Source organism: Spermophilus citellus, assembly GCF_964194105.1.
Source record: "Spermophilus citellus genome assembly, chromosome: 9".
In the NCBI taxonomy this organism is placed as follows: domain Eukaryota; kingdom Metazoa; phylum Chordata; class Mammalia; order Rodentia; family Sciuridae; genus Spermophilus; species Spermophilus citellus.
Genome location: NC_138191.1, coordinates 121,401,432 through 121,417,568, shown reverse-complemented (window position 1 = coordinate 121,417,568; position 16,137 = coordinate 121,401,432). Strand labels below are relative to the sequence as shown.

General features: G+C 49.8%; 1 protein-coding gene across 2 annotated transcripts in view; it reads left to right on the top strand.

The window, feature by feature from the left end:
* The first annotated feature begins 449 nt into the window (after positions 1-449).
* Positions 450-16,137, top strand: part of MAN1C1 (mannosidase alpha class 1C member 1) — a 116,132-nt gene continuing 100,444 nt past the window's right edge. For both annotated transcript variants that reach the window (XM_081308990.1, XM_081308991.1), the window contains exon 1: positions 450-1,576. In XM_081308990.1, coding sequence (XP_081165116.1) covers positions 1,058-1,576 — 519 coding nt within the window. In that variant the 5' untranslated portion in view covers positions 450-1,057. The remainder of the gene's footprint in view (positions 1,577-16,137) is intronic.

Here is a 16,137-nt window from a genome sequence, read left to right as displayed (position 1 = left end):
TCAGCAGCGGCAGCGGCGGCGATTCAGCTTGCGGCGGCGGCGGCCCGTCTGGAGCGGCCGCTGCGAGGACGCAGCTGCAGCGGGGGAGGCGCAGCCCGGGCTGCGCGCTCCTCGGAGCCGGCCGGGGCCGGGAACAGGTGATCCCAGCGGCAACCCCGACCCTAACCGAGTTGGCGGGGCGAGAGCCCGCGCTCCTGGGGGCAGCTGCAGCCGCCCAGCCGCGGCTCTTCTCGGACAGCGCCCGGCGCTGGACCCAGACTCGGGCATCTCTGTGCTCCCGGGGGCTTGCGAAGCCTCTTGCCGCCTCAGGCTCGGAAGTGCCGGCTCCCGCTCCTCGGCCTCTCCCCGCACCCCGGCGCCCTCCTCGCGGCGAAGCAAAGTTGTGGACGTGTCCCGATAGCCGAGCCAGGGTGCTGTCGCGATCCAGCCGGGGGTGCGCGCGCTCGGAGAGGCGCTCTCACGCCAGCGCGGCCACCGCCTCGCCTCCCGAGCCGGCCCCCTCTAGAAACTGCTTCTGAGGCTGAAACTTTGGGCGCAGGCGAGCGCGGGAGGGAGGCCGAGGGACGGAGGGCGGCTCGGCGCGGGCCACCAGGACGCCGCCTGGCCCCGGCCTGCGGTCGCCCCTCCGCACCAACCACCTGGGCGCCACGGACGGCATGTGACCGCCCCGGCGGCCGCCGCAGCGCGGGAAGGCACGGGCCCCGAAGACCCAGCTGCTGCGGGGAGGGGCCGCGCGGCCACCAGAGGGAAGTCTGCGGCGCGCCGCCGGCCGCTGCGGGCCCGGGCCCCAAGCCGTGCCGCCCCTCTCGCCCGGGCCCCGCCGAGGCCGCGGCACCCCCGCCCCGGGGCGGGAGGACTCGTTCCAAACTCCCTGAACTTCGGGGACAGTTCCGGTAGCCGTGAAACTCCGGGTGGGCATCCCTACCCGGGAACCCCCACCCGCGCGGGTTCCCTGCACGCCTCCCGGCACCGAAGCCCTTCCCAACACGTGCCTGCCCTCTGAGGGCCTTGGGGCCCCAAGCGGAGCTGACGGTCCCCAGACTCGTGCCGGGTCACGATGCTCATGAGAAAAGTGCCGGGCTTCGTCCCGGCCTCCCCGTGGGGGCTGCGGCTGCCGCAGAAATTCCTCTTCCTCCTCTTCCTCTCTGGCCTGGTCACCCTGTGCTTCGGGGCCCTCTTCCTGCTGCCCCACTCCTCTCGCCTCAAGCGCCTCTTTCTGGCCCCCCGGGCCCAGAAGCCCGGCTTGGAGTTGGTGGCTGAAGTAGGTGGACGCTCTCCGCCCGGTAAACAGGAGCCGCCTCCCAACCCGGCACTGGCTGAGCCAGCCCTGGGCGCCCGCCACCACCGGGTCAGTCCCCGCCGCAAGGAGTGGATGCGGCGCGCCCAGCACCTCAAGGAGTGGATACCGCGCGCTCGCCCCACCGAGGAGCACATCCCCACCACGGCCTCAAGCTCCTTGCTCAGATTTGATTTCGAAGCGTTCCAGAGACGCCTCCGCCACCCGGTCCTTGGAACGAGGGCTGAGAGTACAGAGCCACAGAGCCCAGTTCGAGCCCAGCGGGAGAAAATCAAGGAGGTAAGCACCTTGCCCCCAACCCGTCCCCCAAAGACAAGACCTGGTGCTCCCGTCCATTTCCTTCCTGGCCCCTGATCCACCCTAAATCTTTGAGATACATTTGGCACCCCTCTCTTCCCAAACTTCCCACCTTCTCTCAGCCCTGAATACTTTCTTTTCAGGGATTCAGTTACTCCTCTCCACCCCTGAAGGAAGGCTGCTGAACCCCTGGAGCACCTGCTCCCAACCCCCAGATTGGTGCTTATTTAGTCCCCAGCCCAAGTGGGCTCCCTTGGAGTTGCTAATGAGAGTGGAACTCAGGTTCCTTAGGGCCCGTTCTGTTTGCATTTACAGACCTGGGAGCCAGCGGCAACATTGTTTCTTGTTATGTCTTAAAAAGTCTTTTTTTTTTTTTTCAAAGAGAGAGAGAGAGAGAGAGAGAGAGAGAGAGAGAGAGAATTTATTAACATTTATTTTTTAGTTCTCGGGGGACACAACATCTTTGTATGTGGTGCTGAGGATCGAACCCGGGCGCACGCATGCCAGGCAAGCGCACCACCGCTTGAGCCACATCCCCAGCCCCTTAAAAAGTCTTGATTCACCAAACCCCTGTAGGACCTGCTGCCTGGAAACCCAGGATTTGAGGGGGATATGGTGTTCTGCAAATATCTTGTAATCTAGTCGGCACCCTACAAACCAGAGGTGTTGTGCTTTCCTGATTTCCTGTTGAGCTTTGGAACAATCATGCATAATTGCTTGTGACAAGAGAAGGAATGGTCAATAAGGCAGTGGTAATGTTACAGAAGCTCTGAGGTTATTGGCTTAACGAAGCAGGTCTTAGACTGATTGTAGGGATTGTACCTGGGAGGGATTTAGAAATATCACTTTGAGTCTGAGTCTTAGTTTAAGAAATCAAAAACAAACATTAGCCTTGCAGACGGTTGCTAAGTCGCCACTTGCACCTAAATATTCAGTTCTGGGGCTGTGAGAGCAGCTTACTGGAGGCTTGTGCCCAGCAATGCAGAGGGGGCTGCAGTGACACCCCCAGGCCACGAGGGGGCCGTGGGCAAGCAGTGGGCCAGGGTCTCCTCCCTAGAAATGAGAGGATGCTTTCCCCTCTGCATGGACCCAGAAGGAAAGAACTGCTTCAGCCTGTACTTCTTGGTTGGCTGTGGGAGGGCAGGCAGCAAGGGTCAGGACCTGCCCTGCCAAGACCTACTCAGAGCTGGCAGAGAGCTTGCCTATCCCTCCCCATCATCCAGTCTGTCCTCCCTCCCAGTGCCCACCTCTCCCCATTTACCTTTGCTGTTACTCTGCGGTGCTTCCCTGAACCCTATTCGAGACTGTCTTAACTAGCAATCTCAGGACTTTTTGTGAAGTCAAGATGGGAAGCCACAACGCTTGAGCCCTGGGGGTATGTGCGTGTGCATATGCATGCCTCCTGGTTTCCAAATTCTTGCTGAAACCTCAAAGGTTCACTGAAGGCTAGAACTTGAAGTACTATAGTTAACACTGTTAAGGAGCAGTGCGGTCCACAGTTCACCTTGACCCACGGCACCCTTTCCCAAATCTGCTCATCGCTCTTTCTGCCCTCCTGGACCTCCTCCCAGGGCAGTAACTGCCAGTGAAATTACATACCAATTGCATGTGTGCAGTTTTTCATGCAATGTCCAGAGCTACCATCCAGTTTTCAATAGGATTCCCCATAGGATTAAGAATGAAGTACTACTATCCTGGTCAAAAGAGATGCATGTGACCCATTTCTGAGAGCCTGGGGTGGGAGCCATGGTGGAAGGTGTAGGTTGGCTTGTGGGGAACTTGGTTCTGTCCTTCCATATCAAGGCAGCCTCCTTGAGGCCGGGGGTGATGACTGGGGGCAGTGACTGGGAGTGGTAGGAGGGGTGGGGATTCTGTTTTGCAGGTGGGTGTAAAATAATATGATAGGAGGTAATTTGTGTTGGTTGCCAATTTTCCACGGCATCTCTTACACCCTGGAAGTTGCTAGAGGAATGTTCGCATTTACCTGCGGCAGGTGCTCAGCAGCCCTCTCTTACTATCTTGAAGACCCTGAGCTTCCTCAGGGTGGGAGGGGCTGGTATAGATTCCTATTATGTTTGAAAGCCTGTGGTCTCTTCAGGCTTCTTGAGTCTAACACCCACCCCCACCCCCCCACCTGAAAAATCTGGGGCAGAGGTTTTTGGCTTCGAGGTTAACCCAGAGTTTCCATCCCTGCCGTCCCACCCGGTGAGCAATGCAGGTGAGCAATGCAGATGACGGCCGCTATCTTTATTTCCCTCTTGTTTAAATTTGTCTCTGTGTCATGCCTAGGGGTAGATCATTTCAGAGCAGTGCCTGTTTTCACAAAGGGGACGGTGGCATTTGTCTTTGGTTTGTTTATTTCCAGACATGGATTGATTAGACCCACGGAGCGGACGGGGAGCAAGCATCAGATAAAAAAGGGTCTGTTCTTAGAAGATGAGGTTTTAAAAGTGAAAGTAAATGTCAAGACAGATTCAGAGAGGGTGATAAATGAGAGGAATGGGAACTGGACACCCAGGCTCTAGATCAACAAACTCTATTTATGAACATTCTGGTTTGAGAGATGGACATGGGGACAAGGTCTGGTGCTGATAAGACGGGCTGAGCCACAGGCTCTGGGTGTACATGCATCAGGAAGCACTTTGTTACTGGAATCAACTATCCACCCCGCCCCCAACAAAAAATATATATATTTTGAACCTTGGAGAAAAACAAAGTGGTAGAGAAGGGAGACTCAAGCTGTTGTCTCAGCTGAACTGTCAACTGTCTGATTTAACTGTCACCTCCTTTCCTTCCCGGGTCTTCCTGTGAAAGCAGATGGGTTGGTCGTGGACACTGGGCTCCTGGCCTGGCCCCTAGGTGGCCTGCCAGCCTGGTCAGGCACTGCTTAGCAGTTGAACTTTCTCTGGTCTCAGCCTATCTTGGTTCTGTGAAGCCGAGGACAGGAGTGGGCTGACGTGTTGATGGCAGTGACGTTCACTCTGTGTCCCAGCAGCTGCCCACAGCAGATTCCCAGATGTGTATTAAGTTAATATTCCTAGCACCCAAACTGAACTTTGGGAAATGGGATTGAACAGATTCTCAGCTTGGGATCGAGAAGAGTGCTGGCCAGCATATGAAAGGCCGGAATGCTGATTAGCCGCCTTCCCTTTCAGATCTGAGGATCGTGCAGGGAATAGGGTCTTCCTCCATAGGTGGATTCCTTATGAATTTAAGTTCAGGCTTTTCTCACACATGACCAGAGCTGGCTATGTGTAGTTTGTTCAGGTTACATCCAGGGAAAGAATTTAGTGTCCTGGCTCCAACTGATGGTGGTTGGTTGCTGATCTGGGGAACCTCGGTTACCCCTTCTGGGGAAGAGGGCTTTATGTTAAAGGGCACGGGCAGTCTCTGCAGTGGGCACAGGGAACTGGAGTTGGGGCTGCCCCTACCCTGCATGTGCTTTTGGACAAACTGTAGAAGAAGCTGCTTCCTCGGGTTAGATGCAGCCTCACTCGGAGTGCTGGGCTGGGCCAGAAGCATGTGGGTTGGATTTGACCACCTTCTCTGTCCACTGGAGTGGCCCTGGGCTCTCATGCACCACTGCATACAGCGGGCCTGCTAAGAGTCCAACCAGAGTTTAAGTCTATCAACTCTGACCTTCAGGAGAGGGATTCCCGTGTATCACTGGGTCTCTGTGTTCAGGGTAAAACCAGTGTCACATGTGGAAAACTCTCCTACCTTCTCTAGTCCCGCCTGTTCACTGGTCTTTTTAGCCCCTAGAGTACGATCTGACATTCAGCTGGAGCGCAGACACTGGAGTGAATGGCTAAAGATCTATAAACCATCAGATGAGGCTGCTGAGGTGGAGGTGGGGTCTTCTCTGGGAGGGTACCTGGAATGGTAAGGAGGCTCAGAGTAGGAGGAACCACAGCCGGGTTTGGGGGTTGAGCAGCTCAGTGCCCCAAGAGGTCCTTTAGAAGTTGCAGTTGTTTTCAGAGTGCAAGGCTAAGCTGAGGGGAGCCCAGAGGTCGTGCCCATGAGCAGAATCCCCACTGCCTGGATAGCGGGCATCGGGAGGATGCTAGAGGTGCCCCAGGCTGCCTGTGGCTTGTCAGGGAGTGCCCCAGCCCTTGCCTGCTGCCTTGATTCTCTAGGACCTGACCGGTCCTGAGACGTGATGGTGTCAGAGTATGTCATCTTGGCAAATGACCATTGCTCCCATCAATGGGCTGGTTTGTTCATCACGTGTGGTTTCTCGGAATATCTGATTTATCGTCACTGGTGCCAGGGACAGGTAGGAAAATTAAAAGGCATTGTGTTCTTTGTAGCATGTGAATCTGAGCCTGTGAGATGTTCAGGATAATTAATATCAGGAATAGCTCAGATTTAAATAGTCTCCCCTGGAAGAGCGCTGGGATGCAGATCCGCTGGAGATCCTTTTCCCCTCCCCATCCTTCAGTGCTGTGCCTTTAGTATAGACGAGTGGATGGAGGCTGCTCTCACAGCTGGACAGAGCCTTTGGGAGACCCATCCTCAGCCCAGCCACACCGCCGCCTTCTTCCTGGAGTGTAGCAGGATGCGCGTCCCTACCAGCTGAATCCCTCTCCACTGGCAGGCGGGTTGGCTCTCTGCTTTCATTTCTTAATTCCATCATCATTCGGGGGAATTAGACATTCCAGGGGCAATTGCTTCTCAGGCCTCATCTCCTCCACTTGTCTTCAGTGTGAGGGCAGGACACGAATCACACCATGACTTTTAAAAGTCAGCTCCTTATTTCACAGTACAGTTAGCAGGGGGCTAAGAGCTCTGTGGTTTTCAGACTGATTGATTTACACCCGAATTCAAGAAATTCCTTTTTTTTCTCGTTCTCCCGGAAGACTGATTCATTATTCCACCCCAAAATAAATATTGTGATATATATTAGGCATACTTGGCTCCAAGGGACTTAACATCTTTTCTCCTATTGAAAAAAAAATAAATCAGGCTTGCAGATTGTAAAGACAGGTACAGAGAAGCTGGTTGGTAAGCCAGGTGGGCAGCCAGCCTGGTGGGCATGACTGGCTTGTGAGGGCAGCAGAGTCGCATGTGTGGTAGGGAGGCGCTGGGGGCTTGGGGTGACTCTCTCCCTGCCTTGGCCAAATTGTCAAAGCCTTAGAGGGGAGGCGATGGACGTGGAATTCAGGAGAGGAGTTGCTTGGAGTGAGTTCGGGGCATTTATTACATTACCTGAAAATAGGGCCACACACGGAGTGGGGATGAGGGTCATGAACCGAGGATTATTACTATTCCAGTTCTGTGCACCTGCAGCCCAGAAAACCAGGCTCTCAAGCAATGAGCCGAGTCTCCTGATTTCTCACTACCCTTGGGCCAAGGCCTTTATGCACCAGTGTTTGCATCATTTGGCGGAAAGAGACGATAGATTTTCCTAGCCCTGTATTTCCGTGGTAGATGATGGAAAGGAACCAAACTGGAGACTGAGGACTCAAGGACCTTAATCCACCTCCCCCGACCCCGCTCTGGGGGATGGTCAGAATAAGTCAGACCTCCTTCTTTGGTGTCTCAACCTGCCAAGAGAACAAAAGCCGCGGGAACCTCAGCCCCAGGCCTCGCGTGGGGCCCAGTTGCAGGTGCTTCCTCCCCCCAGAAGGCTGTTTTCTAAGATTTGGGCCGAGAGCCCCGCGCAGACTTGGCAGGCTGCTGCCGGTCAGGACAGCTCTTACTCACATGGAGGTCTGAGTCCTGTTAACTCTGAGTCTTCCTTAATGAAAGGCTGAGGCCATTGCCGTGGTCCGTCTGCCATGGTCTGGTTCTGCGGGCGGTCACTTGCACAGAAGCAGCTTTGGCATCTTGACGAGTGCCCTCATGGACAGATGAGCAATAATTGTGCTTTTATGGGGCGTCTTCTGAGAGTCGGCTGCTCTCCCGGTGGACCTTCTAGAGTTTCCAGTAAATAGCAACCATTTTCAGTGGCCGTCTCCGTCCTCTTCTGAAGCATCGTGCCTAACACAGTCCTCTCTGGCTGACCCCGCTGTGGACTCGCGGTGCACTCCACTGTGTGATCTGGTCCTGTGCAATGGCCTTGTCCTGCAGGGCTCAAGGAAGCGGGTCCCAGGAGCGTGCCTGCCAATGCCTGTTTTTTGTGTGTGTGTTTTCTCCCTGTGTTTCACAGCCCATGATGTTGTACTATGAAGTGATACAGTGAAATGCACTGATCTTAGAGATACAGTTTGCTGATTTTTTTTTTTTTTTTTTTTGGTACTGGCGATTAAACTCGGAAGCACTCGACCACTGAGCCACATCCCAGCCCTATTTTGTATTTTATTTAGAGACAGGGTCTCACTGAGTTGCTTAGTGCCTTGCTGTTGTTGAGGCTGGCTTTGAACTCAAGATCCTCCTGTCTCAGCCTCCCGAGCTGCTGGGATTACAGGTGTGCACCACTGTGCCAGGCAGTTTGCGAATTTTAACAACTGTAGAAGACCACGTAAAACCTACCACCATCAAGATATGGAGCTCTCCACCCCCTCATTTAGTTCCTGGGCTCCCCATCCACCCCTAGTTGCTGTCTTGATTTCTCTTGGCAGGGACTAGCTTGGCCTATGGTGGATTTTACCCTGCAGCATGGCCCCATGGCCCAAGGCTTCTTCCACGAGGATGCTGTTTTAAAATCAGCATACCAAACCCTCCTTCCCTTAGCGCCTCATTCCTGTTGTTGAGATGTGTTCCCTGTCGATTCTCCAGCAGTTTGTTTATCTGTTTATCTGTGGTGAGATTTGGGAGCTATTTCTAATGTTGGCTGTTTTCAACACAGCTGCTCTGAACATTCCATGTACCAATCCTTGTGTGGGTGGATGGGAACTGTCCAGGTTCATAAATTAGATACATGTGTCACTTTATAAGAAACTGAAACGCTTTGCACAAGTAGTTAGATTGCTCTATCCTCCCACCCCAGTGTGTGTGAGTTCCCCATCTCTGTCCATATTTACTCTTATCAGTGGTTAGGCTCAGCTGTGCGGCATGGGATATAGGAACATTTTGTTCTGGTTTTGTTTCCTGTTAACTATTGATACTAAATGCCATTTCATGTATTTGCCATTTCTGTATTATCTCTGGTGTCTGTTCAAACCTTTTGCCTCCTTTTTAATTAAAAAATTAAGCTGTTGTCATCATATTGTAGGAGTCACTTATGTATTTGGACGTCAATCCTTTGTTAGGTATATATTATGTACGTATTTACTCCCAGATTATGGTTTTGTTTTTTTACCCTATCTTAATGGTTTAATTCAAAAAACAGAAGTTTTAAAATATTAAGAAATCCAATGTATTATTAAACAAACAAATAATAAAACCAGCTGGGCATGGTGGTGGCACATCCTTGTAATCCCATGACTTGGGAGACTAAGGCAGGAGGATTGCAAATTTGAGACCAGCCTCAGCACCTTAGTGAGAACTTGTCTCAAAATAAAATAAAAAGGGCTGGGGATGTAGCTCAGTGGTAAAGCACCTCTGGGTTCAATCCCCAGCCTGTATGTGTATGCACACACACACCCAAAACCCAAAGAAATCCAGTGTATCAATGGTTAGTGCTTTCTTTACATGCTTAAAAAAAAAACAAACAAACTATGGCTACCCCAAGGTCATACAGATAATCTCCTTTATTTCTTTTGTTATTATTTTAATTTTTGTTGTTTTATTTTTATTTTTATGTTTTGTGGTACTAGGGATTGATCCCAGGGGTGCTTTACCACTGCTACATCCCCAGCCCCTTTAAAAACATCTTTAGTTTTGACACAAGGTCTTACTAAGTTGCTTGGGGCCTTGCTAAGTTGCTGAGGCTGGCTTTGAACTTGCCATCCTCCTGCCTCAGCCTCCTGAGCTGCTGGGATTACAGGTGAGAGCCACTACTCCAGGGATAATCTTCTTTTAATTCCAGAAGCTCCGTGATTTTAGTTTTTACGTTTAGTTCTCTCATCTACTTCAAATTAATTTTTGTGTGGTGTGAGGCAGGGGTTGAGGCTGATTATTTTCCATTTAGATGTTGTTTAGCAGATTTGCTGATTAAACTTTCCTTTCTCCACTGAAGCGCTTTGATGCCTTTTTTGGCAATGAGTGACCCAGCGCCGGCCTGTTTCTGGACTCTGCCAGCCTTTTGATTCATCCTTATGCCCTTACGCCCTACCTTGGTGTTGTACCTTTATAGCAAGCCGTGAACTCTGTGTGTTTCCACCGTCTTTGAAGTTCTTTTTCAAAATTTCTTTGGCTATTACAGGCTCTTTGCATTTCTCTATACCTTTGAGAACAAGTTTGTCAGGTTCTATGAAAAATCCTGCTGGAATTTTGATTGGATCAAATGGAAGATCAAATGGGAGAGGATTGCTGTATTAACGATATTGAGGCCGAGGGCGTGGGAGAGCACCTGCCTAGCACAAGCAAGGCCCTGTCCATCCCCAGCCCTGCGGCAGCTACAACAGAGCCGTGTTGGGTCTTTCGGATCCTAGATGGGGACTCTCGCCCCATTTGTTCAGATTTTCTTTACTTTCTCTCAACTGTGTTTTCACTATAGAAGACTTAGACATCTTTCATCAACTAATCTTTTTTACAAGTTTTATGCTGTTACAAATGGTATTCCTTAGGGGCTGGGGATGTGGCTCAAGTGGTAGCGCGCTCGCCTGGCATGCGTGCGGCCCGGGTTCGATCCTCAGCACCACATACCAACAAAGATGTTGTGTCCGCCAAGAACTAAAAAATAAATATTAAAAATTCTCTCTTTCTCTCTCTCTCTCTCTCCTCTCACTCTCTCTTTAAAAAAAAAAATCTAAAAAAAAAAAAAACAAATGGTATTCCTTAAATTTTTATTTTCCAATTGTTGGTTGATAGCTCATTGAAATATAATAGAAGAAAATGAAAAACATACATTGACTTTGTATCAGAACTGGCATCTTTTCCTTATTCTTATTCTCAAGGGAAAAAGCCTTTTTTTTTTTTTTTTGGTGCTGGGGATTAAACCAAGGAGCACTTTACCAGCACCAGCTCCAATCTCTGTCTTTTAGTTAGTATTCATTTCATTTACATTCAAAGTGATGTGTATATCAGAATTCAAATCTACCCCGTGGAAGGGATTGTGTAATTAGTCCCATATATCCTTGGTTTCTTTTATTCTCTTTCAGGCTTTCTTTTGGATTAATCAGGTATTTAAAATTCTGTAATCTGGGGGCTGGGATTGTGGCTCAGTGGTTGAGTGCTCACCTAGCATGCACAAGGCGCTGGGTTTGATCCTCAGCACCACATAAATGTTAAATGAAGATATTGTGTCCACCTAAAACTAAGAAATAAATATTAAAAAAATAAATAAAATAAAATTCTGCAATCTGTAAATATATACACTCGCATATTTTAAGTGATCACTTCATTTGAATGGTCTCTGTATTGCAGTCTACTTGAGGTAATGTAACATTTCATGTATAATGCAAAGCTGTTACAATGTACTTTAATTTCCCTGATCTTCATTCTGTTATTGTCATATATTTAGTTTCTATATATGTCATAATCTCCATAATACATTAGTATTATTTTTGCATCATTTTAAACAGTTTGAAAAAAGTTTGGCCCATATTTCTTCAAAAATCTTTTTCCCCATTCAATTGATCTCCTTTACATTTCGACCTCTAGAAACCTAGAAGTTAGATTGCTTGATCTTGTCTTAGAGGGGACTGACTCAACGACTCTCTTTTTTAAAAAATTAAGCCTTTCTCTCTGTGTTTCACTGTGGATCATTTACATAAACCTGTCTTCCAGCTCACTGAATTTTTCGTCTATAGTGTAAAATCTGTTGTTAAGCCCACCCAGTGAATTTTTTTGTTTTGGGTAATTTTTACTTCTAGAATTTCCCTTTGGGCCTCTTGAAAGGTTTTTGTTTTTCTTGAGATGTACCATGTGTTCATTATTGTTACTATAGTTTTCTTGAAATCCCACAACATATTTATAATAGCTTTTTTAAAAGTGCGTTATTTCCAACATCTTTGCCATCACTTGGTCAGTCTCTGTTGACTGATTTGCTTCCTGGTTGCGTCACATTGTTCTACCTCTTAATGTGTCTAGCCATTTTCTTATTCTGTTGCAAACATTGCAGACGCTATTCTTGAGATTCTTGATTCATCTGCTTTGAAAGAACTTTTCTCCCTTTCCTACTCTTTCCATTTTGTTTTTGGATGGGAGACCATTGACTCTAGCCTATCACATTACCATTTGTGTAAAATGCAAATAAGCAACATGGTATAGATCTCCAAGACTCCTGAATCACATTCGAGATGTACAGATCCTGGCATAGTGCAGATATTTAAAGACTCTTACTTTTTTTGTAATTGGCATTGGATAGTGAAATATAATTTTGTGTTGGAACTATGACCTGAATAGAGATAGCAGTTCTCAAAAGGGCCCATTATTTCTGGTTGAGCACCTCAAATTATTTGTGTATTTTTTCTCATATGCTCTTTTTTTTTTTAAATTTTTTTAGTTGTAGATGGACAGAATGCCTTTATTTATTTATTTATTTATTTATTTATTTATTTATTTACTTATTTTTATGGTGCTGAGGATGGAACCCAGTGCCTCACACATGCTAGGCAAGAGCTCTGCCCCTGAGCCCCCGCCCCACCCCTCTCATCTGCTTTTATTTTATTTTATTTTAAGAGAGAGTGAGAGAGGAGAGAGAGAGAGAGAGAAATTTTTTTTTTTAATATTTATTTTTTAGTTCTCGACGGACACAACATCTTTGTTGGTATGTGGTGCTGAGGATCGAACCCAGGCTGCACGCATGCCAGGCAAGCGCGCTACCGCTTGAGCCACATCCCCAGCCCATCATCTGCTTTTAGATATGAGAAAAAAATAATAGGATTCCCTGATGTCCTAGCCTCTTCCACCACTGTGCCTTTCTTCTCAGGACTTTATGAAATGTCAAATATTTTCTCTAGGCTTTTTAGCTTCAGTCTAATGACTACCTTTTAAATCTTGGCTTGTAAATTCCTACATTAAAAAAATAAGAAAGACTTGGTCACATAAGCCAAATTGCTAAATTACATATCAGAGGGCGACTGAGTGCACAGGGCTACAGAAATTTCCAAGTTGCTCTGGGAGATCTGATCCCGTCTTGGCTCAGGGAAGGCTCTGTTGCATCTCAGTGCAAAAACTCCCTTTCATCTTATTTCTGTCATTTGGGACCAGCGAAGGTATTGAACAAAAGTTACGTCTCTTATTTACTGTCCCTGCCCCCAACCCTGTTCCTGAAACGAGCTGCCCAGAGGTTAACTTTGCCAAGCTCATTTCCTGGAAGATATTTCAGCACCCGCGTTGTTTTTCCGCCCTTGTGGTCTTGACCAACATCAGCAGCACTTCCTCCGCTTCCTCCGGCCCCCCCATCCCCACCCCCACCCCCGCCTTTCTCCACCTGAGTGTCTAGGCAGAACCCGTGGCCGTTGAGGTTCTTAATTATGACAATCAATGGGGGAAGAAGGGCGTACTTTCTTCCTTTCAGAACTGGATCTTTTGGAGAACAGCCTCTAAAATATAGTCAATTTTGCTACCTCACAGTAGAAGGAAAACCTTCACAGAGAAAGGGTCACGTTTTGGCAGAAAAATAGCAGTTCAGCCTGGAGACTCCCAGCAGGTTCACATCTGGGCTTTCTGGGGGTGTAATTAGGAGAAGGGAAGCAAGGTGCTCTCAGAGGTGGGTGGTGCCGCGCGGCAGCCTCCCTGTAACCGTGCCAGGAGGTCTGTGTGTGATGGTCGGTCCTTGGGTAGCTGAGAAAGGTTCCATTGTGGCGTCAATCCAGATGGAGAAGAGGGAGGGGAACATAATACGTTTCCCGTGATCCAGCCCCGGGTTGGGTTTCAGCACAGTACGATTCCCTAAGGTCTCGGTGCGTGCTCTTCAACTTGGCACCCGTGGGAACAGGATCCCAGTCTCGCAGCCCTGGAATTCGAAGTCCACGGGTATGCGAGTGGGGGTGTTAACTCCGTGCCACCCCCTGGGTTTTACATGGAAGATTTCCCAGGGAGTCCGCCTTGAAGGAAAGTGTGGCCAGGCTGGGATGGTGCCCACTCTGCCCAGGACAGATCAGGTCGAAAATTCTGTGTGTGGGACGTTCATTACCGAGCTCTAGCGTCCCATTAGGAATTCAGCGGATCTGCCCAGCAGCCTCGTGGCAGGTAGGTCATGGACCACAATCCTGGTATTAGCTGACCGAGCGGAGACCTGGAGCGGGGAGTGACCAGCTCCCGGCCTGAGGAGTCGGTATTGTGAGGTGCAGATTTGGACCTCGTCTCCTGCTCTGAGGGCGGTGCCCTTCCTGACGTCAGCCAAAGACTGATGGATGGAAATTCAGAGGAGTTTTCCCGTTGAAATGGAATAACACATTGTCCTGGTCTGGGTCAGTAGTCAATGAAATGATTTGGTGAATCTTGAGAACAGGGATTCTAACCTTGCGGTCTAGAATCACCCAGAGGATTTTACAAAGTACTGACGGCCAAGTTCCTCCTATGAAATCAGATACGGAGTGAACTGTTCTGGGGGGCAGCCTGAGCGGTGGGATTTCACGAGCTCCCAGGCTGCTCGGCCTGGGCCTGGGCCTGAGCCATCCCTCCTTATATCATTCTCTTTTATCCCCTTATGGGAGGGGTTGGGAATCTTCTCTCGTTAAGCCGCGCACCAGGATTGGGTCACAGGAAAGCCGGGGAAAGACTCAGGTAAAATTGAGTTTTCTCGAGTTGAGAGAGCATATGCCATTCCCGTAATCAAGAGAAGCTGTGGATTTATTAAAACTTTTAGAAAAATACTGAAAACGTCCACTTTCTCCAGAGTCTCAGGTGTACAGTGAGCTAAAGGAAAGGCACAGATGAGTCTGGGCTTTCAGGTAGTTAATAGAGCAGCACTGTCACGTGCCTGGGTCACTTCCTGCCACACAGATCCTGGAGGTAGGGAAACATTGCTTAGCTGTATAAATATTTGCTTGTCCCACCTAAATCTTTTTTGGGGGGAAGCAGGCAGGACATAAACAGCTGAAATGAAAATATTTGCTTGTCCAGAAGTATATTTCCCAACAGGCCTTCCCTCCCTCCTCTGGCGGCCTCTGGTGCTTTCCAGTTAACAGAGCGGCCTTTGCACGTTGCTCTCTGGGCTCACGGAGACCCTGCGGGCAGCAGGGCAGGCTGTTATCTATAAAATCGAATCTCTGACGGATGCTCAGGAGAAAAGGGATATTGAAGAGGTAAAAGAGCAGAACCCGCTCCCAGGTGTCGCAGCTCAGTGCGGCGGTGTGCTGGGATTTTTATGTCACATCTGCTCTGCCAGGTGCTGACTGACAACCTGAGAATAGCGGACCTGGCTTGTTCAGATCAAATCTCTCCGGACCACCTCTGGTGGAAGCGGCAGGAAATAAGAACATGCTGTAGAATCACCAGAGCGTCTCTCCCAAGGCTTCAGGAGGGTCCCCCACAGAGCTCGGTGTCTGTGCAAGGAACCCGTGAATTCTCAGCCTTGGCCAGCTTGCACTCTTTCTCTGTCCCAACTCTTTATTTCTAGCAAATCTTTGGCTGATGCAGCATATAAAACATGTCCTGTTGTCCTACATTGATTGTATCCCAAGCCTCCAGGGTGGACCTTCAACCTCAGAGCACGAACGCAGAGGTGGACTTCAGAGGAGAGATTTCCCTCTGCCGTTCAGCCCCACATTGAACCGAGCTTCCTCAGAGCTGCTGGCTTCAGGAAGCAGTGACGATCCTGGAGCCTGGCAGATGGCTGTCGCTGTGGTTTCCTGGAGGCCTGTGTGGGAGACGATTGTTTGTATATTGGTTTTCATTTATGTGTTGGTCTGATTTCTCATCTTCCTGAGGTACCCAGATGCTACAGTGATAGATTGATTGGAAGCGACTCATTTGTCAGGGTTCCGTGGGGGACGTGGGCTCCCTTCTCGTGTGCAGTGGAGTCTAAAATGTTTAATTAGATGCCGAGGCATTTCTGCCCGGCTCTGCCTCTGTCACTTCTCCCAGGTGGATGCCGCTCCCCGAGCGAGAGGGGAACAGGGGGCTTTCTGGGCCCACTCTCCTTTCCTGTCCCCCCTCACTGCAGTCCTCACCTGCACCTCCTTTTAGCTGCTGTTGGTATGTGGCCCCCCCACCCCCCATCAATGCTGTCCTAGAAACCGCCTTCAGGTGGCTGCTGGAATTTGCAGAGCTGATAAGTCTCCGAAACCAGTTGCCAAACAGGTCCGAACCAGACCCGATGGAGTAATGGGGTTACACTGAGAGGGACGTCCCCTCCCTGCCACTTCTGTTTCCTTCTGGGTAACTTTTCCAGGGGACTGACTTGTTCTTATGTGTGCCAGGCAGTGCCCTAGACAGGAGGATGTAAAGGGGAGGCTTCTGCCCTGAGGGGCTCTAACGTCTTGCTAGGGTGCCGAGGGCCACGCCAGGGAGGTGCCAGGTAAAGTGGGAAGGAGGACCGGGTGAGCCGGGGGCTTGGGGACAGAGGGGGATTTCAAGGAAATGTGGTGCAGGCTGGGGTGGTGAAA